This window comes from Ranitomeya variabilis, chromosome 2 (assembly GCF_051348905.1).
Source record: "Ranitomeya variabilis isolate aRanVar5 chromosome 2, aRanVar5.hap1, whole genome shotgun sequence".
NCBI classification, from domain to species: domain Eukaryota; kingdom Metazoa; phylum Chordata; class Amphibia; order Anura; family Dendrobatidae; genus Ranitomeya; species Ranitomeya variabilis.
This window is the reverse complement of record NC_135233.1, coordinates 450,097,465-450,123,798: the sequence shown is the minus strand read 5'-3', so window position 1 is coordinate 450,123,798 and position 26,334 is coordinate 450,097,465. Positions and strand designations below refer to the sequence as shown.

General features: G+C 43.3%; 2 protein-coding genes across 3 annotated transcripts in view; one reads left to right on the top strand and one right to left on the bottom strand.

Annotated features, from left to right (window-relative positions):
- The window catches only part of LOC143806570 (uncharacterized), a 99,021-nt gene that overhangs the window by 33,387 nt on the left and 39,300 nt on the right, over window positions 1-26,334 (top strand). The window lies entirely within an intron of this gene.
- Window positions 25,690-26,334, bottom strand: part of GALNT18 (polypeptide N-acetylgalactosaminyltransferase 18) — a 240,199-nt gene continuing 239,554 nt past the window's right edge. Inside the window, exon 11 of the mRNA XM_077287257.1 lies at window positions 25,690-26,182. Within this exon, the coding sequence (XP_077143372.1) occupies window positions 26,036-26,182 (147 nt within the window). The 3' untranslated portion in view covers window positions 25,690-26,035. The remainder of the gene's footprint in view (window positions 26,183-26,334) is intronic.

The following is a 26,334-nucleotide window of genomic DNA, read 5'->3' as shown; positions in this document are numbered from 1 at the left end:
AGTTTACTGTGCAGTGTACCATTATCCTTTATGGCATCTGCATTAGAAATCATGCTGGGGACAAACATTTTACAGATTTACAATGTTTCATATTTTTGCAGTAATATATGTTTGGATTCTAGAAGGTCGGTGTTTATCTATTCTTATAGAAAAATATCTATTGGCGTTGGCAGGTACCTGAAGTCATTGCACCTTATTCCTGCTACTTAAATATTTTTGTTTTTATATTAAATTATTACAAAATGTAAAACACTAGTTATTTTGAGCTGAAATTTTCCATGATCTCCTGTTTTTCAGTGTTTGTGTGGAGTATGCTTTGGTGATTTGCATTTTGGAAATGTTATCCATACAATCAGCAGAATAGCGAGTGCAGCTCTCGGGTGTAATATATGATAAGTGATGTATGTATACAGTGACTGCACCAGCAGAATAGAGAAAAGAAAAATAATGGAGAGGTAGGACATTTAGTGGTTAGTGATCATCCATATTAAAAGGTACAACTTAACATGGATGGATGGCTTTTGCACTCTTTGATAAGAAAATGCTAACTACATACCTTACGTTTTTAACATTTACATATTGGACTTTGTGTATTCATTAATCATAGTGTGCTGCTGATGCATTGTGTATGCACTAGCATAGTGAGTGCAGCTCTGGAGTATAATACAGGATGTAACTCAGGATCAGTACAGGATCAGTAATGTAATGTACATGGGGACTGCACCAGCAGAATAGTGAGTGCAGCTCTGGAGTATAATACAGGATGTAACTCAGGATCAGTAATGTAATGTATGTACACAGTGACTGCACCAGCAGAATAGTGCGTGCAGCTCTGGGGTATAATACAGGATGTAACTCAGGATCAGTAATGTAATGTATGTACACAGTGACTGCAGCAGCAGAATAGCGAGTGCAGCTCTGGAGTATAATACAGGATGTAACTCCAGATCAGTAATGTAATGTATGTACACAGTGACTGCACCAGCAGAATAGTGAGTGCTGCTCTGGGGTATAATACAGGATGTAACTCAGGATCAGTAATGTAATGTATGTACACAGTGACTGCACCAGCAGAATAGTGAGTGCAGCTCTGGAGTATAATACAGGATGTAACTCAGGATCAGTAATGTAATGTATGTACACAGTGACTGCACCAGCAGAATAGTGAGTGCAGCTCTGGAGTATAATACAGGATGTAACTCAGGATCAGTACAGGATCAGTAATGTATGTACACAGTGACTACACCAGCAGAAAAGTGAGTGCAGCTCTGGGGTATAATACAGGATGTAACTCAGGATCAGTAATGTATGTACACAGTGACTACACCAGCAGAATAGCGAGTGCAGCTCTGGAGTATAATACAGGATGTAACTCAGGATCAGTAATGTAATGTATGTACACAGTGACTGCACCAGCAGAATAGTGAGTGCAGCTCTGGGGTATAATTCAGGATGTAACTCAGGATCAGTAATGTAATGTATGTACACAGTGACTCCACCAGCAGAATAGTGAGTGCAGCTCTGGAGTATAATACAGAATGTAACTCAGAATCAGTACAGGATCAGTAATGTAATGTACACGGGGACTGCACCAGCAGAATAGTGAGTGCAGCTCTGGAGTATAATACAGGATGTAACTCATGATCAGTAATGTAATGTATGTACACAGTGACTGCACCAGCAGAATAGTGAGTGCAGCTCTGGGGTATAATACAGGATGTAACTCAGGATCAGTAATGTAATGTATGTACACAGTGACTGCACCAGCAGAATAGTGAGTGCAGCTCTGGAGTATAATACAGGATGTAACTCAGGATCAGTAATGTAATGTATGTACACAGTGACTGCACCAGCAGAATAGTGAGTGCAGCTCTGGGGTATAATTCAGGATGGAACTCAGGATCAGTAATGTAATGTATGTACACAGTGACTCCACCAGCAGAATAGTGAGTGCAGCTCTGGAGTATAATACAGGATGTAACGATGTAACTCAGGATCAGTAATGTAACGTATGTACACAGTGACTGCACCAGCAGAATAGTGAGTGCAGCTCTGGTGTATAATACAGGATGTAACTGAGGATCAGTAATGTATGTACACAGTGACTCCATTCTTCTATCTTGGGATAAGTAGAAGATAAGTGCTATAGTGTATTCTATAGAATGACAATTATATTCTATTAGAGTACCTTGTGTTTGTAAAATTTGACAGAATCCTGAGATCGCCCTGTGGTCAGACGGCCCCATTTTGCTTTTGAGGCTCAGCACCATGCAACCTCAGTAATATATTTTTATGTTCGGTTGACGCTGGCTCCTCTAATACATCACAATCCTCCCAATAGATAAGAGATGAGAATAGTTTCCTGGATAACAATACTTAATCTGACACATTTGAAGAATGAAGATTTCGGTTCAGGCAGCGGTGACACAAGGGGCCTGTCATATATCTAGGACTGTGGTCTAATAATACTCTAAATGTACAGAAGCCTCTCTATCTCACAAAAAATATGTAAAAATGCACTATTATCGCTAATATTTTGGATTATGGTTATGTCGGAAAAAGAGCAAATTATTTTTTGTATTTTCTAAAGCTATAACTAAAATATAACATGTAAACTGGTCGGTAGAAGCTGCTGTTTGGTATAAAGGTGTCAGTTGGTCTATGTAGTAATTATAGGAGTAAGATCACCATACTAGTACATTATAGCATTGCCTACCTGCAGCCGCCAGTAGGGGGAGCTTCCTTCACATTGATTATACATTGATTTCAATAATAAATTAGTATACAATGGGCTAACCCTAGTGGAGGCTGCAGACAAATGTACATTTTACTTTTGTCTATGTAGGGAATTTAGAGCTCTGTATCAGTGTGGAGACGTATCAGAAAATATGATCAGAGACAATTTGCACTGAAGATAAAATTGTGTGCATGTGGACATTCCCATTTTTCTTTAGTCCAGAGATAATTGTTAGAATTAATTAAAGAAATATATTGTTGAATATATATCCAGTCCCTTCTGTTTGGGATTTGGAGGTCATATCATTCTGGTAGACATATTAGATGTTTTTATATTCTTCTTACTGTTTCTTAAATTGTTTTCTGGACGGTGCCACGTACTCAAGATCCATCCTTCACCCCTACTTCACTTTCTTCTTGTCATTCGGGTGATTATTGCAGATGACTGAAGTTCTCAACTAATCCATGTCCAATTTGAGGAGGTAATTTTGGATTTGACGTGTTCTCTGAGCCCGGTGTCAGCAAGTCGCCGCGAGCCGCCAGGCACAACGACGTTTATTGATTGTTATAAAATCTTTTTTAGGAACCTTCTCTTCAAAAATGAATTTTGGGAACTTTGTGGAGGTAATTGTCAGCCACGCTCCAGCACTCTGGTACCTCTCGATGTTAACCTGTTCATAGCTGATGCTAAAAGTTCTTTATAGGTGGGAAGAAATGATAAAAAATTGTACTCAATAATAACTTAATTTTAAATAAGATCCGTCAACAGGTCAATAGTGCATTTATTCCTCTTATTTTACTCCTCCTGCTCCCATCGATATTTTGTTTTTCTAAGGGTTTGCTCACATCTGCAAATTAATAATTACTCCCTTGTTCATCCAGAAAAGATGAACGAGTGTCATGCTCATATCATTTCGTATGCCATGCAAGTGTTATGAAAGTGTTTTTTTGTGTTTTTCCCCTCACCTAGCATCCGTATGATAGATGTCCTGCAGATATACAGTATAATTTTACAAGCCTCCTACATATAATAAACTTGCACTCTTTAGTGCTTTTAACATGGAGTTTATTGCTGAGCTTTTTATGCTTGTTTAGCCAAATAAATACATAAATGAAAAAAACTACATGGGGTCCCCCCAATTGTTTTTTATAACCAGCAAAGGTAAAGCAGACAGCTGTGAACTGATATTATCAGGCTTGGAAGGTCCGTGGATATTGGCCCCTTCCCAGCCTTAGCCATCAGCCGCTTTAGAAGTGGAGCATCACATTAGATGCGCTTCACCTTTCCTCTTCCGGATTGCCCTTGTGCCTTGGCAATCGGGGAAATGAGGCTTGGGGTTGATGTCAGCTGGGAATTGTCAAAAAAATGCAGCTGACATCAAGCACGAATGTTAGAAATAGAAAGATATGTAACAGTTTTTCCCTGGTTCACCAATTTATTAGAAATAAAGGTCCCATGCAGATCCGACGTAGTCCAGCGCGTCTCTGTGAAGCTCTGCAACTCTGAGTGTTTTCATTACTGACTTGACCACTGGTCGGTTGCCAGGTCTTGAGGAGCACCACGTGAGGCAGGAGTGGCTGCTGCTCAAAGCCTATAGAGACTCAGCGCAATTCTCCTTAGGCTTTTCAAAACAGAATCTGGAAACGTCAAGGGAAGCGATGGATTACTGCGTGGAGCCCATGAAAAGCACTAAAGGGTGCAAGTTTATAATATGTAGGGGGTTGTGAAATTATATATCTGCAGGATATTCGTCTGTACTATCCATCTATTTCATCCATTCTAAGGGTTATGACTGATGCAATTTCTTGGTTCTTTTTAAGATGTGTGCATAAAAATCGGACAGCATATGCATGGTCCGTGTGCTGTCATTTTTTTCATCTTGCCCACATTGACTTTCATTGGTGAGACTTGCCCAATATACAAGGTCACTTTCAGCATGCTGCAAATTTTGTTTTTCTTTCCTTCCTCAGTCTGATTCCAGCTGAGAAAAAACTTGCAGATCAGCACAGACTCATTGAATAACATTGGTCAGAGTGCAGTGCATTTTTATTTTTTCTCGCTCTTGTCCGAGAACGATCCCTAAATCTGCCATACGGTTCCAGAGATATGAACCTTTACACTGCTCTGCAAAATTACCCTGTGACCTGCCATCCTTGGCAAAGACCATACATTTTTATCTAGTGCTAATTTTTATCACAATTTCTGTGTTTTTGTTTGTGCTCCCCACTTTGTGAGTATTCGCCAAAGGTTCTCAATGGGATTGAGATCTGGGGGATTCTCTGCCCATAGACCTAAAATTAAAATGTTTTGTTTACCGAGCCACTTAGTTATCACTTGTATCATGGTCTCGATGCGCATCACCACATTGCTCCTGGGTCATTGGGAGACATTGTTGTTTGAGGATACTTAGATCCCATTCTTTATTCATGGCTGTGTTCTTGGGTAAAATTGTGCATGAGGCCCCTCCATGGATGAGAAGCTCACACACGTGAATGGTCTGAGGATGCTTCACTGTTCTCTACCATGAGTCTTGTGTCTGCAATCACTATTTCTTCTCAGGAAAATCATTTTTTCAGATGTCCCAAATGGTTTGAAGGGTGCTTCATCAGAGAAAATAAGTTTACCTCAGTCATCTGCTCTCCAATCCTTGTACTTCCTGCAGAATGTCAGTCTGTCCCTGATGGTTTTCTTAGAGTGAAGTGGCTTATTGCTTCCTTGTTGACATCAGGCCTGCCAAAAGCCGTCACCTCACTATGTATCCAAATGCAGACATCTATCTGCTGCAATTCCTGAGCAAGCTCTGGTGCTTAGCCGATCCTGTAGTTGAATCTTTATCTAGGAGACAGTCCTGGCAATTGCGGACTTTTCTTGGGCACCCTGTAGCTTTGTTAAAAGCAATTGAACCTCTCTCTTTGAAGTTCTTGATGCTCCGGTAAATGGTTGATTAGGGTAATCCTAGAAGCAGCAATGTCCTTGTCTGTAAAGCCCTTTTGATGCAAGACAATGATGAGTTCACGTGTATCTTTGGAGATGACCATAATTAACTGAAGGCAATGATTTCAAGCACTTGCCCCTTTTTAAAGCAATCAGTCTGCTCTATTAATTAAATCAGCATTGCATCTCTAATTTTTACATGATATATCAAGAAAGTAAAAACAAGAATAATTCTTTACAGGTGCCTCCTGTGTGATGACTACAAAGTCCTGAGTTATCACAAAACAGCAGACATAGTCACTTGCTGTCCATGGTCCTGAAGGCAGCCAGTATTACTGCAGGATCTTCATCTGAATCCTCCACCAGTTGCATTGTATCTGCAGAATACAACTCATAGGGTTGCCAGTAAAACTTCCTCTTAAGTGACAGTTTAAAGAATAATTTGCCAATATTGAATGGAAGGCCCATGTAGGAGCAGCCAGGTCACATCTCTATTGCTGTGAAAGTTAAATCACATGTCACTGTCCTTCCAGACTTCTGAATGGTAGTTTGTAATCGATCTCTTATTTATGTATTACTGCAAAGTTGTCGTCCAGATTCCAGCACATTATTCCATAAACTAATTTTACTGAGACTTACGAGATTTGTTCTTGCTAATTAAATGGGCAGTACTACAGTAGTTATATTCCTGTACATAGCAGTATTATAGTATTTATATTCCTGTACATAGGAGCAGTATTATAGTAGTTATATTCTTGTACATAGGAGCAGTATTATAACTTTGTTGTTGCTGTGCTCTCCAGCGCGATTGGCACCCACCTGTGTATTGATGATTGGACTCAACCTCATTTGGCTGGATTCTCTCATCACGTCTGCAGCTCCCACACCTCTCTCCTGCACCGAGTAGTATTATAGTAGTTAAATTCTTGTACATAGGGGCAGTATTATAGTAGTTAAATTCTTGTGCATAGAGGCAGTATTATAGTAGTTCTATTCTTGTACATAGGGGCAGTATTATAGTAGTTATATTCTTGTACATAGGAGCAGTATTTTAGTAGGTATATTCTTGTACATAGAGGTAGTATTATAGTAGTTATATTCTTGTACATGGGGGCAGCATTATAGTAGTTATATTTTTGTACATGGGGGCAGCATTATAGTAAGTTATATTCTTGCACATAGTAGCAATATTAGAGTAGTTATATTCTTGTACATAGGAGCAGTATTATAGTATATTCCTCTACATGGGGGCAGTATTATAGTACTTATATTCTTATGCATATGAGCAGTATTATAGTAGTTATATTCTTGTACATAGGGGCAGTATTATAGTAGTTATATTCTTGTACATAGGGAGCAGTATTATAGTAGTTATATTCTTGTACATAGGGGCAGTATTATAGTAGTTATATTCTTGTACATAGGGGCAGTATTATAGTAGTTATATTCTTATGCATAGGAGCAGTATTATAGTAGTTATATTCTTGTACACAGGGGCAGTATTATAGTAGTTATATCCTTGTACATATGGGGCAGTATTATAGTAGTTATATTCTTGTACATAGGGGCAGTATAGTACCGTATATACTCGAGTATAAGCTGACCTGAGTATAAGCCGAGACCCCTAATTTTGCCACAAAAAACTGGGAAAACTTAATGACTCGAGTATAAGCCTAAGGTGGAAAATGCAGCAGCTACTGGTAAATTTCAAAAATAAAAATAGATACCAATAAAAGTAAAATTAATTGAGACATCAGTAGGTTAAGTGTTTTTGAATATCCATATTGAATCAGGAGCCCCATATAATGCTCCATACAGTTCATGATGGGCCCCATAAGATGCTCCATACAAAATACGCCCCATATAATGGTCCATACAGTTTATAATGGGCCCCATAAGATGCTCCATATTAAAATATGCCCCATATAATGCTGCACAAATGTTGATTATGGCCCCATAAGATTCTCCATAGACACATTTGCCCCGTATAATGCTCCACAAATGCTGATTATGGCTCCCTAAGATGCTCCATAGAGATATTTGCCCCATATAATGCTGCACATGGCCCCACAAGATACTCCATAGAGATATTTGCCCCATATAATGCTGCACATGGCCCCATAGAGATATTTGCCCCATATAATGCTGCACATGGCCCCATAGAGATATTTGCCTCATATAATGCTGCACATGGCAACATACAGATATTTGCCACATATAATGCTGCACATGGCCCCATAAGATGCTCCATACAGACATTTGTCCCATATGCTGTTGTTGCGATAAAAAAAAATAAATGACATACTCACCTCTCAGGCCCCCGGCACTTGCTATATTCACCAGTCCGCGTTCCACCAACGGCCGCCGCTGTGTTTTCCCCGTCCTCTACACTGACTGTTCAGGCAGAGGGTGGCGCGCACACTAATTGCATCACAGCGCCCTCTGACCTGAGCATCACTGCAGAGGATGGGGAAGACGCAGCGGCAGCCGTCGGTGGAACGAGGAACAGGTGAATATCGCGCACTGCGTTATACTCACCTGCTCCTGGCGCGGTGCAGTCCCTGGTTCTCCAGGCACTGACAGCTTCTTCCAGCGTTGAGCGGTCACATGGTACCGCTCATTACAGTAATGAATATGCGGCTCCACCCCTATGGGAGTGGAGTCGGGTCCATATTCATTACTGTAATGAGCGGTACCATGTGACCGCTCGGTACAGGAAAAAGCTGCTGGCACTCAGAGAACCAGGGACGTGCAGGGAGTGCGCCAGGAGCAGGTGAATATTATTAGACCGCTGCTGCTCCCCCTTCCCTGCCGATCCCTGGGAATGACTCGAGTATAAGCCGAGAGGGGCAATTTCAGCCTAAAAAAAATGGGCTGAAATTCTCGGCTTATACTCGAGTATATACAGTAATTATATTCCTGTACATAGGGGCAGTATTATAGTATATTCTTGTACATAGGAGCAGTATTATAGTAGTTATATTCCTGTACATAGGGGCAGTATTATAGTAGTTATATTCTTGTATATAGGAGCAGTATTTTAGTAGTTATACTTGTACATAGAGGTAGTATTATAGTAGTTATATTCTTGTACATGGGGTCAGTATTATAGTAGTTATATTCTTGTACATAGTAGCAATATTATAGTAGTTATATTCTTGTACATAGGAGCAGTATTATAGTATATTCCTGTACATGGGGGCAGTATTATAGTACTTATATTCTTATGCATAGGAGCAGTATTATAGTAGTTATATTCTTGTACATAGGGGCAGTATTATAGTAGTTATATTCTTGTACATAGAGGTAGTATTATAGTAGTTATATCCTTGTACATAGAGGCAGTATTATAGTAGTTATATTCTTGTACATAGGGGGCAGTATTATAGTAGTTATATTCTTGTACATAGGGGGCAGTATTATAGTAGTTATATTCTTGTACATAGGGAGCAGTATTATAGTAGTTATATTCTTGTACATAGGAGCAGTATTATAGTAGTTATATTCTTGTACATAGGGGGCAGTATTATAGAAGTTATATTCTTGTACATAGAGGCAGTATTGTAGTAGTTATATTCTTGTACATAGGAGCAGTATTATAGTAGTTATATTCTTGTACATAGGGGCAGTATTATAGTAGTTATATTCTTGTACATAGGGAAGTATTATAGAAGTTATATTCTTGTACATAGAGGCAGTATTGTAGTAGTTATATTCTTGTACATAGGGTCAGTATTATAGTAGTTATATTCTTGTAGATAGGAGCAGTATTATAGTATATTCCTGTACATGGGGGCAGTATTGTAGTACTTATATTCTTATGCATAGGAGCAGTATTATAGTAGTTATATTCTTGTACATAGGGGTAGTATTATAGTAGTTATTTTCCCAGCAGATTAGATTATTTTGGGTTAATTGTGTAATTTCGGTGCTAATAAATGTGTTCTTTTTGCGGTTTGAATTGTGTATAATCTGGAGACATCTTGTGCTGTGTTGTTTCAGTGTTTGAATCCTTATTGTTTTATGATTTGCAGTTTTTAGAGAGTAAATTCTAGTTTACCAGCAATGAAAATAGTACCTGCAACAGATGAGAATTGGGAAGATAAATGTCAAGATTTGTGCTTTCTGTGATTGTGTGTGCAGCAAATCCAAAACACAAGGATGTTACGGAGAATCTATGATCATCTAGATTCTATGTATGCTGTGTAGGATGTTACATTTTATAAGTGGCGGACTCTGCTTCTTCGCTGGTCTTTATACTTTCTATAGACCCTTGTAGATGGGGTGAGGAAATGACTCCAGACTAAAATAACAGCAATGTGTGGAATAATGGATTTATTGACTGCAGTACATAGATTAACCCAAAGTACAGAATAGTCTTAGTTACTCACCGGTTAACGGTGTTTTTCGGAGTCCATGACAGCACTACGGAGAGAGGGGATCCGCCCTTCAGGAACAGGAAACCTACAGATACATAAGGGCGGCACCTCTCCCACGCATCAGTTGGTTTACAGAGCACAAGAGGACCACCAAGGTTAATAGCATACATAATAAACAATGATACAATAACTTAACTATTCACTACCCGTTAATTATATAAACAAAGGAAGAGGTGTACACCCAGAACTTAAGAAGACGGGAGGGTATGTACAGGTGCTGTCATGGACTCCGAAAAACACCGTTAACCGGTGAGTAACTAAGACTTTATCGGTCGTCCATGACAGCACTACGGAGAGAATTGCAGAGAGTAACTAACTAGGGAGGGACTACAGCTTGCAGCACCCTTACACCGAAAGAGAGGTCAGAAGAGGCACCCAAGTTCAACCTATAGTGGTTATAGAATGTGTTTGGGGAAGACCAAGTAGCAGCCTTACAAATTTGGTCGATCGACACCTCCAATCTTTCCGCCCACGAAGCCGCCATAGCTCTAGTGGAATGCGCTTTCAGACCTTCAGGCGCCGGCTTGCCCTTTGAGATGTATGCCAGCGAGATAGCCTCCCTGATCCATCTAGCTAAAGTAGATTTCGATGCTCTATGACCCTTCCTACTACCCTGATAGGACACGAATAGGGCGTTATCTGTCTTCCAGGGATCAGTTACGGCTAGATATTCCAGGATACATCTTTTTACATCTAAAGTGTGTAGCTTCCTTTCCTTATCGTTAGTAGGATTGGGGAGGAAAGATGGAAGAACTATTTCCTGTGTTCTGTGGAATCTGGACACTACTTTAGGAAGATATGCTGGATCAGGGGATAGTACCACTCTATCATCCCTAAGCTGCATGTAAGGGGGAACCCTGGATAATGCTTGGATGTCGCCTATCGCGCCGATGTTAGGGCCACCAGGAAGGCTACTTTAAGGTATAAATTTTTAATAGAGGCAGATGCAATTGGCTCAAATGGGGCCTCTGTCATGGCTGAGAGGACTAGGTTCAGGTCCCATGGCATGACCCTATTCTTCACCATTGGTCTAGACCATTTTGTCGCCCTGATGAATCTGCTGACCCAGTGATTCTCAGCAATGTTGCAGCCAAAGAGGGCCCCTAAGGCTGATACCTGCACTTTAAGTGTATTCGGGGATAACCCCATATCTAACCCCTTCTGTAAGAATTCCAAAATCTGGTCTATCGGTATTGACTGACCAGCTATTATCCCCGAGTTCTGAAGGAACCTCTTCCAGATCCTGACATAAATCTTTGTGGTGATTATTTTTCTGCTCTTCAGCAGAGTGTTAATGAGGCCCGGAGAGAACCCCCTATCCTTTAACAGCGCCCGCTCAAAATCCACGCCGTCAGATGAAGGCCAACCGCCCGAGGATGGTAGACTGGGCCCTGGGATAGGAGATCCGGGATGTCTGGCAAGACCCACGGGTCGGATATCGACATAGCTCTTAGGCATGGAAACCATGTCCTTCTGGGCCAGAAGGGGGCAATTACTATTACTGTGGCTTTGTCCTTCCTTATTTTCCTCACCACCAGAGGAAGTAAAGACAGGGGAGGAAAGGCGTAGGCTAGCCTGAAGTTCCAGTCTATGAGGAGGGCGTCTACTGACAGAGGATTTTCTCTGGGGTTCAGAGAGCAGAATTGTGTCACTTTCCTGTTTTCTTTTGTGGCAAAAAAGGTCTACCTCCGGAAGACCCCACCTTTCCACGATGAGGTTGAAGATGGAGCCGTTCAGGGACGACTCTCCCTGCCTCAATGTGTTGCGGCTTAAAGGGACTCTGTCACCTGAATTTGGAGGGAACAATTTTCAGCCATAGAGGCGGGGTTTTCGGGTGTTTGATTCACCCTTTCCTTACCCGCTGGCTGCATGCTGGCTGCAATATTGGATTGAAGTTAATTCTCTGTCCTCCGGAGTACACGCCTGCGTAAGGCAAGATTGCCTTGTGCAGGCATGTACTACGGAGGACAGAGAATGAACTTCAATCCAATATTGCAGCCAGCATGCAGCCAGCGGGTAAGGAAAGGGTGAATCAAACACCCGAAAACCCCGCCTCTATGGCTGAAAATTGTTCCCTCCAAATTCAGGAATTCAGGTGACAGAGTCCCTTTAAGAAATCCGCCATAGTGTTTTCTGCTCCCCTTATGTGAAGAGCCGTCAACGAGAGAAGATGTTGTTCTGCTAGCTGGAACAGACGATCTGCTACGCACATTAGGGATTTGGAACGGGTCCCGCCTTGGTGGTTTATGTATGCCACGGTGACCCGATTGTCCGAGAATACCCGCACGTGGTGGCCCTGTAGATAGACAAGGAGTGTTTGAACCGCCTGTTCTACTGCCGTTAACTCCTTCAGGTTGGAGGACATTTCCATCTGACACCGATCTCAAAGCCCCTGGACCAATGTATCCCCCATATGAGCCCCCCACCCAGAAGGGCTAGCGTCTGAGGTGACTATACGAGTTATATTATATTCCCAGGGGACCCCCGTGGACAGGTTCTCTCTGTCTAGCCACCATTCGAAGGATACAATAGCGTCTTGGGATAGAGTCAGCAGGCTCTCCAAACATCCGCCCAATCTTTTTTGTTGTAACAGCACCTCGCCCTGAAGCATCCTCGTATGATACTGGGCCCATCGGACCGCTGGAATACAGGACGAGAGAGAGCCTAACAGAGACATGGCTCTTCTAAGGGACATGGTGGGTTTTTAGAGGCGTTTAGCACCTGAAGGTGCAGGCGATCAATTTTCTCATGAGGCAAACGGCATTCCTGGACCTGGGAATCCAGGGTCAGGCCTAAGAATCGCTGCACCGTCATGGGCTGTAACCGTGATTTTTTAACATTTAGCATCCACCCCAGATGCTCCAGGGCAGACATTACTTTATGTAACTGCTCCAGACAGTGATCCGCCGTTTTACCTACTATAAGGAGATCGTCCAGGTAGGGGATTATTAGAATGTCGGACTTATGTAGGTGTGCCATAACTTCAGCCATTACTTTGGTAAATACCCGAGGGGCGACCGATATGCCGAAGGGAAGGGCCCTATACTGGAAGTGTCTGACTACCCCATCCAACCGTACCGCCACCCTCAGGTATCGTTGGTGTCCTGCATAAATGGGGATATGATAGTAGGCGTCCTTTAAATCCAGTACTACCATAAAGCAGTTTTTAAACAGTAGCTTTATTGCGGTGTTAATAGTTTCCATTTTAAATGATTGTACGGTCAGGAAATTGTTAAGAGCCCTAAGGTTAATAATAGTTCTGAAGGAGCAGTCAGGTTTACGTATTAGGAATAGAGGAGAGTAGAATCCTCTACCCTGTTCTCCTTCCGGAACCTCTGATAGGACATTCTTATTGAGCAGGTCGTGAACTTCCGATTCCAGGGCCGCCTGTTCTGCTGGAGAGGACCTGAGTGGGGTAATTCTGAAGAAATTCTGAGGAATAGAGGAGAACTCTAGCCGCAGACCCGTAGCTATTATCCCCAAAATCCAATCGCTACTGGAGATTTTGGACCAGGCCGGGTAGAAGGCAGATAGTCTACCTCCCACCGGGGTGACTAGGCATTGGGGTGGTTTTTTGACCTCACGGGATGGCTCCTGACATCCCCCTCCAAACATAAATCCAGTACCTTTCTTCTTTTTATCGTCCCATCTGCTCTGGTCTCTAGCTGGCCTTTTTCGAAAGAATCTCTTTCCTCTGAAGGGACTCCTGTAAGAAGTAGTCGGTAGACTGGGAAATTTCTTCTTCTCGTCTCCGGCTTTCTCCAGCAGTTCATCCAGGACTGGACCGAACAGGTATTCCCCTTCGCATGGGATAGAGCACAGACGGGATCTGGATTGAAGGTTACCCGGCCAACATTTCAGCCATAGGGCCCTGCGTGCTGCGTTTGATAATCCTGCCGCTCTAGCCGCCAATCTTGCAGAATCTGCAGATGTGTCCGCGAGAAAGGCAGCGGCATTCTGAATTGTTGGCAGGAATTTTAACATAGAATCTCTGGAGACTCTTCCGCCACCTATGGGAGCGGAGAAAAGGGCTATGTAATTTATCTGGTGCTACCGCTATCAGTGTTCCCATCAATTTATTCCCTACCGTCTGCCGCACACACGACTGACAAAGTCTCTTAGGGTAGGCGTCTGGCAAAGGGCAAGCGCATAGTGTGCACTCCTTGTTTTTTGCCTTACCAGCGCATTTTTTCCCCTACGGAAATAAATATAGGAAAAGACTGCATTAGGGTACGTTCACGAAGATCTCTTACCCAGGCAGTAGCGGTAGGTACCGGATTACTGGGGGGTCGGTCCAGATCCTTCTGTCTCGATCTGCGACTGGCCTGATTACTGCATCCGCGGGTGGGGGTTCGCATGGGACCTCTCCGAGGATCTGTCCTGCTCCTGCTCCAGCAGACCGACGGTAGCTTCCGGCTCATCCATAGCTGCAGATGGGCTCACAAGCAGCCCTGCAGCGTTCTGTTTGGCTATAAATAGCCCTTCCCCCGGATCCGGAACAAGTGCAGGTGCGAGGCCAAATCCACCCCCCCCACTTTCAGATCCCTGCTCCACCCCCCCTCCCCCGCCTCCGATCGCTCCTTCCCGCCCCCGCCGCATGCAGGACAGCGGCGTTCTTAGCAAAAAAACCGGCCGGCATTTGACTTCCGGTCCTGGCCCCCCCCCCCCGCGTGTCACTTCCGGTATCGGGCAGTGCGCTCAGGGATGCGCCCAGACGCCGGACCACCCAGCCGCCCGCCGCCATACCATCGCCGCCTGCGGCCGCAGCACAGCTACGATTGCGGCAGAAGCCGGCGTCCGACCCCCGGCTCTGGCCCCGCCCCCCCCGAACCGAAAGGAGCGCACAGGACGCTGCACTGCACCGACGGGGACCAGAGCGGGGAAGACCGAGGCCCAGGGGGGTGAACGGACCCCGGGGGGGACATACTTACCTCGCTGGCCACTGGAGACGGACCTCCTCCGGACGCCGTTCCACTCTGCACCGCTCACTGTCGTGGAGTCCTACCCGGACCCACCGTGGCGCTTCCAGGGACCCGCACTGCCCGAGGTAGGAGACCCCCTCGCTACCTGGGTCGGACAGCCGGCCTGGGTATTGATAGGTGAAATGAAGTCGTATCTGAAGGGAATCCTGTCCTCCAGGAACAGGAAACCAACTGATGCGTGGGAGAGGTGCCGCCCTTATGTATCTGTAGGTTTTCCTGTTCCTGAAGGGCGGATCCCCTCTCTCCGTAGTGCTGTCATGGACGACCGATAAATATGTCTTGGTGGTTTAGGTAGCTGTTATGAATATATAGATGAAGCAGGCCATATTTATTTCCTTTTTACAAGTGTTTTATAAGGTCAGTAGTGTGGGTCCAAATATCACGACGGATCTGTCCTCTGAAGAAGCACAAATCTTCCATTTTCATACTGGCTACTGGGTCTTAATTTAGATTCGTACTTTCTGTCCTTTCCGGAAAAGTTTTCACTAGTGATGAGCGAATATACTCGTTACTCGAGATTTCTCGAGCACGCTCGGGGGTCCTCCAAGTATTATTTAGTGCTCGGAGATTTAGTTTTCATCGCCTTAGCTGAATGACTTACATCTCTTAGCCAGCTTGATTACATGTGGGGGTTGCCTGGTTGCTAGGGAATCCCCACATGTACTTATGCTGGATAACAGATGTAAATCATTCAGCTGAGGCAATGAAAACTAAATCTCCGAGCACTAAATAATAGTTGGAGGACATCCGAGCGTGCTCGGGAAATCTCGAGTAACGAGTATATTCGCTCATCACTAGTTTTCACCTGTCTCCTTATCATCAGAGGCAGGATTACAATGACAATATACATGACTGATAACACAGGAGGATCCGCCAATCACAATAGCTGACCTTCCCTATATAACTTTTGTACACACTCATGAAATGCTTCAATTCAAAAGATGAGATCCGAGTCTGTTCATTGTGGTTAAATGTTTTTTTTGTTTACTATAATGATATATTAACACATCCAGATTTATACAATAGATAATTTTTTGACATATTCCCTTTAAGGGATAATTTACTGAAGGAATTGTTCAGCTATGTGCACACGTCAGGATTTCTTGCGAATTTTTTGCAGTTTTTTCGCTATAAAAACGCTTAAAATACGCATACATATGCATCCCATCATTTAGGATATGTGTACATGTCAGGATTTCTTGCAGAAATTTCCTGAACAAAACTGGACATTTTCTGCAAGAAATCCGCATGCGGATTTTTTGAGTTTTTCTCGCGTTTTTTTTGCGGATTTTTCCGGAGGTTCTGGGATGCAATAATATAGTGGGAAATCTGCAAAAACCCCGCAAAATAATGAAAATGCGTTTTTTTTCCCGCGAAAAAACGCAACATATGCACAATAGCGAAAAAACTCCTGACGTGTGCACATAGCCTAAAGCCCCTGATCTATCCTTATGTGTCTTAGCAAGGAAGCTGCATGACAAAACATTCACTACTTTTTTTTCTTTCTTTAGCAGATCTAGAATAAGTCACTTTCATTTTTTTCTCACCATTGCACCTAATTGCTTCATACAGTAAAATTTGTAACTTGCTTCATTGGGAAACTTTGTGCTGTGTGAATGCAGCCTAGAGCTGTGTGTGGTGTATTCACTGCAAGCCAGATTTCCAAGACTCTCAGTAAGGAGGCATTTACTCTGGCCGATGGTCGTCCTATTTAAACAGGCTGCCAATCACCTGACGAGTATAATGTATACCACTAATTATATATGTAATAGGTGTGATCCTGACCATCCAAGGGGAAACTACATGGGTTATCTGGTTTCTCTGCCTTACAGTATGTCTGAGGGGTAAAGAGAGTTTGTAGGATGAGCGGATGCCCAATTGATCATCAAGGGTCTGCTAGAGAGCAGCAGGCTCTTGGAACGCTCTTGCAGTAAAGACGCTGCTCACGCTCAGCTCCAAGCCATCTTCACACGAATTACGCTTCATTAGCCGATTTAACAATTTTCTGTGTGAAATTCAGGGAGTTACAAATGTTTTTGCAGTTAATGGTATAATGCAATAGCGGGAAAGTAAATATAAAAGAGCAGTTATTCCTTAACTGCAGTCACAGGTCTTGAAAACATCTGCAAATTATTTTTGCTGATTAATTTCCAAATATCTATATGAGAAAAATAGAATCTAAAAAGCTCCTAATCCACCGCATGAACATAAAATTAAAGGCAGTCTGTCACTGGGTTTTTGTTACCTTATCCGCTACCTTACCTTGTCCTTCTCCCTTATCCACATGCATGTCACTTGACAAGTAAGGTTTTTAATATTAGAGTTAGGACTGTCCCAATTACAGTCGCTGTGACGAGGCGGGATGGCTTTCACATTTTTTTTTAAATCAAAAAACATGTTAACTAAATACCATATATTATTTTAATGCACTATGATGTTTATTTATTTACTGCAGGGTATTTAATCATTCTGTTTCAGTCTTTATTTTTTTTCTAATTCTCTTCTGCTGAACTACGCTTTTCCACAGTAAATCTATGAATGAACAAACCCTGCGTAGTTTGATCCTGCAGCCATGCTACATCTGCCTCCTCTTCGCCTATTTGCAAGAAGAGGCAGAAGGGAAAGACATTGCTGCTGGATCAGACTACACGGGGTTTGTTTGTAGTCTGTAACCATGGAGACGCATAGATTTGTGTTGAAGCTGCATACACAAAATGGTAGAACGTTTTTCAATTGAGACTATTTGAAAAGTTGGTCATTTTAGTAACTCAGAAAATTATTGGATTATAATATGGTCGTGGCGACACTGGCAATTCCTGACTTTTTTTTTTGTTTTTTGTTTTTTTTAACTTTTATTGCACTAATGCTCTTTTCTTCTCCCTGCATTTTTTTCTTTGGCGGAATTTCCTTTTGTTTTAGACTTTGTTTTGTTTTGGCGTGAAGCCATAAAATACTCCTGAGCTCAATCTCTAACGAAGAAGAATGGAAACTTCTAAGCATTGATCATTTTGTAATTTATTTAGCCACTACAAGGAAATCCCCGGGTAACTTGACGGTTGTAAGGATCGTGGCTGCGGCAACGAAACTCGGAGCCATTTACAAAATCATTTAGAAATGCATAAGTACAATACATCAAGGGAAACTAAACACATCTGCTTTACAATTACTGCTGATTCGTACGCAACGGGAGACGGCGCTGGCACACGCCCCAGTACACGCGCCTTTCATTTTAATTTTTTTTTTTTAATGCGTCTCATCCATACATAATCAAAAAAGGCAAAAAAATATATATATATTTTGTAAGTAAAAACGCTGAAGGGTTCACTTTGCCGCTAATGCCTGTTTTGTGTTAGGGAGAGAAAATATAAAGCGATTATCTAAGACGACAAGAACGATCCCGTTAATGTGTCAATTAAATTTCCATTTTGATTCCTCAATTAAATTGCAGGGGTGTTAAGTGTAAACCTGCCGCACATCATTTTCTATTTCATGGGGGAAGAGCCACAAACTTCTAATGAGATTTGTTTGGAAGTTGGCGGCAGCTGACGCAGGGGAGGGGAGGAATAAGGTGCTGACGGTGGCGGGTAAGCGATCATAGTGGAGTTTACATAGATCAGGGCATCACATGACAAAGATTGCACAATTTTCTAGCAAAACGCAATGTATTCAATTACACCATGCAAATAATGGGCTAGGAAAATTGTCATTATTAGTTTTCTTAATGACATAGCTGTACAATTAAATTTTGCCTTCAGCCACCACTAGGAGGAGCTCACTGCATACACATGTACACAACTCTCACTGAGCTGTGTCATAAAGCCATCTGGAGTGAGCTCCCTCTAGTGGCTGACATAGGCAGCAGATTTTGCTTCATGGTTGAACAGACTCACATAAAAACTTCCTTCAACAGCTGAGATACTTCCATTTTACCATTCTCTACCAGGGCAGTAGGTTTACTGATGACTAGTGCTCATTTGGAGATGTCAGATGGATTCTTGTGCAGCTAGACATTGCATTTGGTAGTATTTTTTTATTTTTTTATGAGGCTGGAAACAAGTCCCCTGGTATTGCGAAGTACCAATTCCAGAGAAGACTCCCATCATGGAGGGTAATGACTGGAGCTTGCGGGAACATGTAGTCTGGAGATACCATCGTAGTTCTGTGCAGTTGGAAACGAGGAATCAATGAAGAGGTGAATGAGAAGTGACGAAGCTGCCAGATGTCAATGGCTTAATCAAGCCAAGCACTCGTCTTCCTCTGTAACCCTGCGACGCGCTCCCTGAACGCCACATGTTTGGACAGCAGCACATTAATAGTATTTGACGTGACGCCTACGATGTATCTGCCGCAATTGCGGAGACCGCTGCGATCAATGTCCCATTTTCCTGTTAATGGGATGCTCGCTCTTTGCAGACGAGATAATGAGTATTGATTCCAATTTCTCGTTAAGAGACGTAGACGACTTCTTTACTGCAAACAGGAAAACATACGACGTGTTCTGTTCTAGTCACAATCCCCCACACTGGACCCTGGACGTGAATACTACAGGGTCTATAGACTAGTGATGGTCACATGCATAATAAATACACAGTCACGGTGAAAATGAAACGATCAAGCATGAATGATAGGAATTGTGACCTACTTATACCGATCACTCTTGTTGATTATATATTCGATTGTTACTGCTATAAAAATTTGAATAGGTTGTCCTCAAAAGTGGAATTCTTGTCAATGATTGCACCTGAAATTGTATGTAGCATAGCCCCATTCATGTGCATAGACCTAGAGGTACTAGATTAAATTCTATGTTCCTGCAGCTACCACTAGGGGAATCTAAGCTGCAGCAAGCTCCCCCTAGTGGTGATGGCAGGCAGTCAGAACTCAGTCATTTAAAAGGGAACCTGTCACCCCCAAAATCGAAGATGAACTAAGCCCACCGGCATCAGGGGCTTATTTACAGCATTCTGTAATGCTGTAGATAAGCCCCTGATGTATCCTGAAAGATGAGAAAAAGAGGTTAGATTATACTCACTCACTTGGGGGCGGTCCGGTCCGATGGTCGTCGCGGTCCGGGTCCAGCGCCTCCTTTCTTCATAGGATGACGTCCTCTTTTTGTCTTCACGCTGCGGCTCCGGCGTGCTTTGTCTGCCCTGTTGAGTGCCATATGGTCCTAGATATTGACTTTAGTGGGAATTTTTATGGCCTTTTCAAGGTGTGGCCCACAGGATCCTCTGGGGTGTGAATTTGGTGGCTCTGCATTATTATAGTGTGAGCAACACCCCTTGTGAAGACCATAAAAATCAGCACTAAATAAAAAGAACCATATCTCTGCAACCATATGGCAGATTACCCCCCCCCCCCCAACCCTCCCAAAAAAAGGAGGTACAGCGGGAATAAGTAAAAGCAATAACTGTTAAACTAGCCACTTTTGACCTGTTGATAGCTCCTTTTAGGTATATTAAGTGTTAAAATAGTTTATGAATGTCTAAAAAAAACCAAAACACAACAGATAGTTTTAGAATATTAAAATTAGACCTACTAGCACTAACCCCCCTGGATCTAGCGCTGTCCACCCTTGTGGTCCCTTATTTGGACAGGAAGTGATGGTCACTGGATGTACGTTTTGGATGATGTCCTGTCTCCATTACCTAACTGCTAAGGCCAGTCACAGGCATCATCGGTTGGTGATGTGAAGTATGTGATGTCTTCACTTTCTGTGCTGGTGGAAACAACCGGAGCAGCCAGTGCTGGTCCCCCGAGGAGACAGAGCCAGAAAATTTAGAGACAGAAATTTTATTTTATAAAACCATCTCTGACATGTGTTCAATCTGCTTTAGGACTGATAATTCATATGCCTTAAAAAAAAAAAAAAAAAAAATCCATTGCATTAAAAGGTGCATCTGTAGTGAGCAGGTGTAACGATTTTTCCCCAAATTTGCCATTTTCAGGCTTTAGTATTAATCTGCTGCTCTCTTGCCACTTTTCAAAACTAATGGGTTCAAAGAAATGGTGTAAGTTATTTTACAAAACAGTTTACCATAAATTGCCTGTTTGTTGGGCAATCCCTTCTTGTGTTGCGGCCGTCGAACATCCGCGGCGGCTCGAGCATTTTTTTCGAGCACGCTGAAGATAGTGGATTAGGACTTGAGTGTGCTCGGAGAACATCTTATCTGAGCACACTCGCTCATCACTACAGGGGAAGAAATGTTGGAGGAGCCACACAGATACATAACTTATACAGGTCCCAATCGTGTAGTATCCTGATGACGCGGCTTCTGCTTGTGAAATGCTCCCTCTAGGCTTCCGGCGATGCTCGTCATTAATATCCGCTCTGCCAGTTAGGTAGGCACTAGGAGGACATATTGTGGGTTTTATGACTCGTTTTCTGAGCTCAGTGTCAGATTTACTAACCAGATACGTTTCTGTTCACAGGTGGAGCGACACAATGTAACTACACAAAAAATACAAAACAAGTTCCAGTTGTTACATTTCCCCATAAAGGCCTCCGCTCTGAACCAATGAACACACAGATCAGACTGGGTGGAAATACCCAGTCACTAAGGCTACGTTCACATTAGCGTTAAGCTAATGTGCGTCGGGTTTGCGTCGGCGACGCAGCGGCGACGCATGCGTCATGCGCCCCCTATACTTAACATGGGGGACGCATGCGTTTTTTTTGTTGCGTTGTGCCACACATGCGTCTTTTTTGCCGCAAGCGTCGGACCAAAAAAACGCAGCAAGTTGCATTTTTCTTGCGTCCGATTTTCGGCAAAAAACGACGCATGCGTCGCAAAACGCAGCGTTTTTGCGTGCGTTTTGCCGCGTTTTGGCGTGCGTTGTGCGTTGCGTCGCCGACGCAGCGGCGCACAACGCTAGTGTGAACTTAGCCTTATTAGTATTCTATCCAGGGTTCTGCACGGAGTTTTCCTTTATGAGAAACTACTTTAAGACCCTCTGGCTCCTGCTTCGTGCCATACACCGTAACAGATCTGTGCGGAGCACAGCCCCCATCTGTCTGCCTCGATAAATATAAAAAGCCCCTTCCCATAAATTATATTAAGAGGTTTTAGGCCGTCTTAAGTGCCCATTATTGCTCGATGTTATCACTTTCTGCTCAGTCTATGTACAGATACTGAAATGTCAGTGATGTGAATCCCGCAGCCTCAGGATGATGTCTCTGCTCCCGCGATCCGTGGTCCTTTGTATACATCTTCACGCCGCACCGCCGTTTCGTCTAACAATGAGGCTCGCAGACTAATAGATTTCCTCTTCTGATCTGTGAAGCCACCGGGGGGAACATAAAACAGTCTTCAAACATTTTATCTCCAATCATAAAGAATAATTATCTGCTCGGATTATTGCTTCTGCCACTTTCCGCCTCAGAATTGAAAAGTTCTCACTGGAGATTTGCGGCGTTCGAAGTGCAACGGCTCCGGGTCCATCATTCCGGCTGCCCCATCCTCCACAGTCGCTTTGTTGGTAGATATTACAGGATGTCACATGGTGATCATAAATTCTTGGCGCATTTTTTACATTTAGAGAGAATACTGCACCAAGTAATTCTGCAGCCTCAGAGCTGAAATCACCACGGCCTTTCCAGATATTGATCTGATGATTTGCATTTTGGGAAATGTTTCTTTAGTCACCTGACTTTCACTCTAGAAGCTCCAGTAAGCGGCTAGTTGTGTGCCTGTTGAAATGCTTGCTGACAGTTTCCAATGACAACTACACAATTAAATTAAAGAGGTATTCTTTGAATCAGAAGATTGGTGAAAACTTGCTGATCACTGAGGATCCAGTCGCTATGATCCCGAGATCTTGGCTCTGCAGTGCCGCATCTTGACTGAAGCAAAAGTGCGCATGCTCGACCTCCACTCCATTCATTGTCTATATGAGTGCTGGAGATGGGAGAATACAGTGCTCCACCATTTCCAGCAGTCATGTAGACAATGAATCAAGCATGCACATTTACTTTCCATTCAAGATTGGGCTGTTCAGATCCCAGTTCTCAGGATCCAGACTCATTTTTCTGAGCAGTCTGACCCTTAGTGATCAGTAAGTCCTCTCTATCCTATGGATCAGAGAGTCCTTTCTATTCTCTGAACAGCCCTTTAAGTTCTGCACTTCTTGCAACCTGTAAATTGATCTTTGAAGGTAATCTGCCACTGTGGCTTTGCTGAGAGCGGCATAAAGTAGGGGCAGGGTAGATCCTGAATCCAGTATTGTCTCTTAATGGGCTTCTTGCTGTAGTTTTGAGAAGATCACCGTTTGCGCTGCAGCTCCGCTAGTCCTCTCAGTAATGTAGACCATGCTATTCATCAACTCTGCCGATCTCTGCTCCCCACCTCTGACAGCTTTCTGCCGATGCAGTGTAGGAAGAAAGCAGTCAGTTGTGTGGGAGATGTTAGACAGCTCGTCACGGAGAAGACTACCAGAGCTGCAGCAGATATCGATTATAGAAAGAGTCCCGTAAGAAACTCACCGCTGGATCCCAGGGTCTTTGTCCCAATTTTATGCTGCTCTCAGGTCAGGAAGCGAATACACTAGTGACAGATTCCCAGTAAGTGCTTGGCCACTCCAAGCATCCTTTAATGGGTTTCTTGTAGGTAAGGGCACATGAACAGACACACATTTTTTTTTAATAAAGGTAATGTAATAATTTCTATGCAGATAAACCTCCAAATGTTGTATAGGTGACAGGTTCAAAGAAAGGAGGGTCACAGACCCAATTCATTGCTTTTTGTATAGTTTATCTCCATGGAGGTTGTCGGTTCCTGGAGATGTGTCTTTTTTATCTGTTTATGGCTAATCGCAGAGGTTGTCACTCCTGGGCCTTGCTTCTTGCCAGCGTACATAGCTTAGATTATGTTTTTTTCTGTTTCAGCAGTCTCTGGGACTCCTTCTGTGCTGCACCTTTATCCTAGATAGCTTTTATCATTTGTGGCATGGACCTATTCCCATGTTAATCAGGGCTTGTTGCAATGTACAAGTGTAGCAGCAGCAGCACTGTAAGACGCCCGCAATTCTGGGGTCTGGATGGCTTTTGTGCTCTTGAATGTCATCAGTAATCGGTGGCAGTGGGCGTTTTAGGTCTCTTGTACAAAGTGGCTGAATTGCTAGGAAAGAGTGCGGCTGCACAGACTGCACTTTATAGTCAATGACCAAGTGCAGCCGGCACAAGGCTTTCCTACATCTGTCAATGTCTTTGGTTTCCCCGAGTCTTGTAACATCTCTCGGTGAGACTTTTCATTGCTGCTACGGATTTCCTGATTCTCCGGAAAATTCTCATTCAGTTTTACGCTCGGAGTCTGAGAACTTGTCAGCAGTCACCAGGGGTCGAGCTCCTCGGGGGATGGGGGAAGAGCCAAGGATTGAGCTTTACTGGTAAAATATGAAAACTATATAGAGACTGTTACATTGTATCTGCTGCGATGAGCATCAATTACAGGAGAGACGCCGGAGATCACACAACACCTAAATGTATCTACCATTGTGAACTAAGGTGACATGAGTAATGGGGACATCTAATGTCACATGAATCAGGGGGAAATGTTACTTATTTTAGTATGGCAGCTGGATCCTGCTCTCCCCGCAGGCAGCCTCTATACCAGTGTCTCACCAACTCTTTAAAACACAACTCACAGGATTTCTTGACAGTCACTGGTCTCTACTAATATCATGGATGTAATGCTATACAATGCAACTCCCACTGCATACCCAATTATAACACTTCTTCTAATCTCACCATCCATCTTAATGGCCACTCTCCCTCTTCCCAATACACTCTGCATCCAATCACAACCATCCCGTCTTCTCCAGCCACACTCTACATCCAATCACAACCCTTCCTTCACCTCCTGGTATACTCCACATCCAATCACAACACTTTCTTCTCCAGCCACCTCACTCTACATCCAATCACAACCCTACAGCCTCTTCCCGCCACCCTGTCCAATCACAACCCTTCCTTCTCCCGGTATACTCCATATCCAATCACAACACTTTCTTCTACAGCCATCACACTCCACATCCAATCACAACCCTCCAGCCTCTAACCGCCACCCTGTCCAATCACAACCTTTCCTTTTCCTCCCGCCACACTCCACATCCAATAGCAACCCTCCTTTCTCCTCCAGTCACTTTATATCCAATGACAACCCTCCCGCCAGACTGTACATCCATTCGCACTGCTCCCTTCTCCTTCACCCACACTCTAAGTCCAATCCTTCCTTCTCCTTCACCCACGCTCTACATCCAATCACAATCCTTTCTTCTACTCCCGCCACACTCTACATCCAATCACAACCCTGCTTTCTCCTTCACCCACACTCTACATCCAATCACAATCATCCTTCTACTCCCGCCACACTCTACATCCAATCACAACCCTGCTTTCTCCTTCACCCACACTCTACATCCAATCACAATCATCCTTCTACTCCCGCCACACTCTACATCCAATCACAACCCTTCCTTCTCCTTCACCCACACTCTACATCCAATCGTAATCCTTCCTTCTACTTCTGCCACACTCTACATCCAATCACAACCCTCCCTTCTCCCTATCCCACCTAGTCACATAATATAACACACAGGCAGTGATCTTTGTATCCATAAAATTTATTGTCCATTATAAATATTTAGAATTTTTTTGTAACTTATTTACACTTGGATGTAAAATGTTCCCCCGTTCTCCGTCATCCCCTCCACCATTCAGCAGCTTTCTAAAAACCATAAAAATATTCCTAAATAAAAAGCCTACATCCCAGTCCACATACTCACTTCATAAAAAAACAAGAGTAACAACCAAACAGCAGGCAAAGTTTTATCATTTGCTACACAGTAGCAAAGGAATCAAGTAGTGTAAGGAAAACCTGTGCTGAGATTCGCTGTGGAGCCCCCCATGATGGACAAGGCAGGTTTTACAGCATCCACTTCTTGCATTAGGTTGAGACGTTTTTGTGAAAGTTTGTTATACTCCACTTCTGTCCGCTGCACTTCTGAAGCACCAGCTGATAGCCAAACTCATTGTCACTGTTTTCCTGCAGCTCCAGGCAGCGCTTGGATTTCTTGTTTTGTATCGCGCCTCCCTGCGAAAAAGAAGAAAAGTCAGTTTAACACATACATTAACGCACTGGAAGGAGGCAATGATGAATCTAAAATCCCAGAGGTCCAGACTAAGACATCAGCCTCAATCAGACGACCATATTTTTGATCTTTGTGCTATCCATTTGTGCAGAGC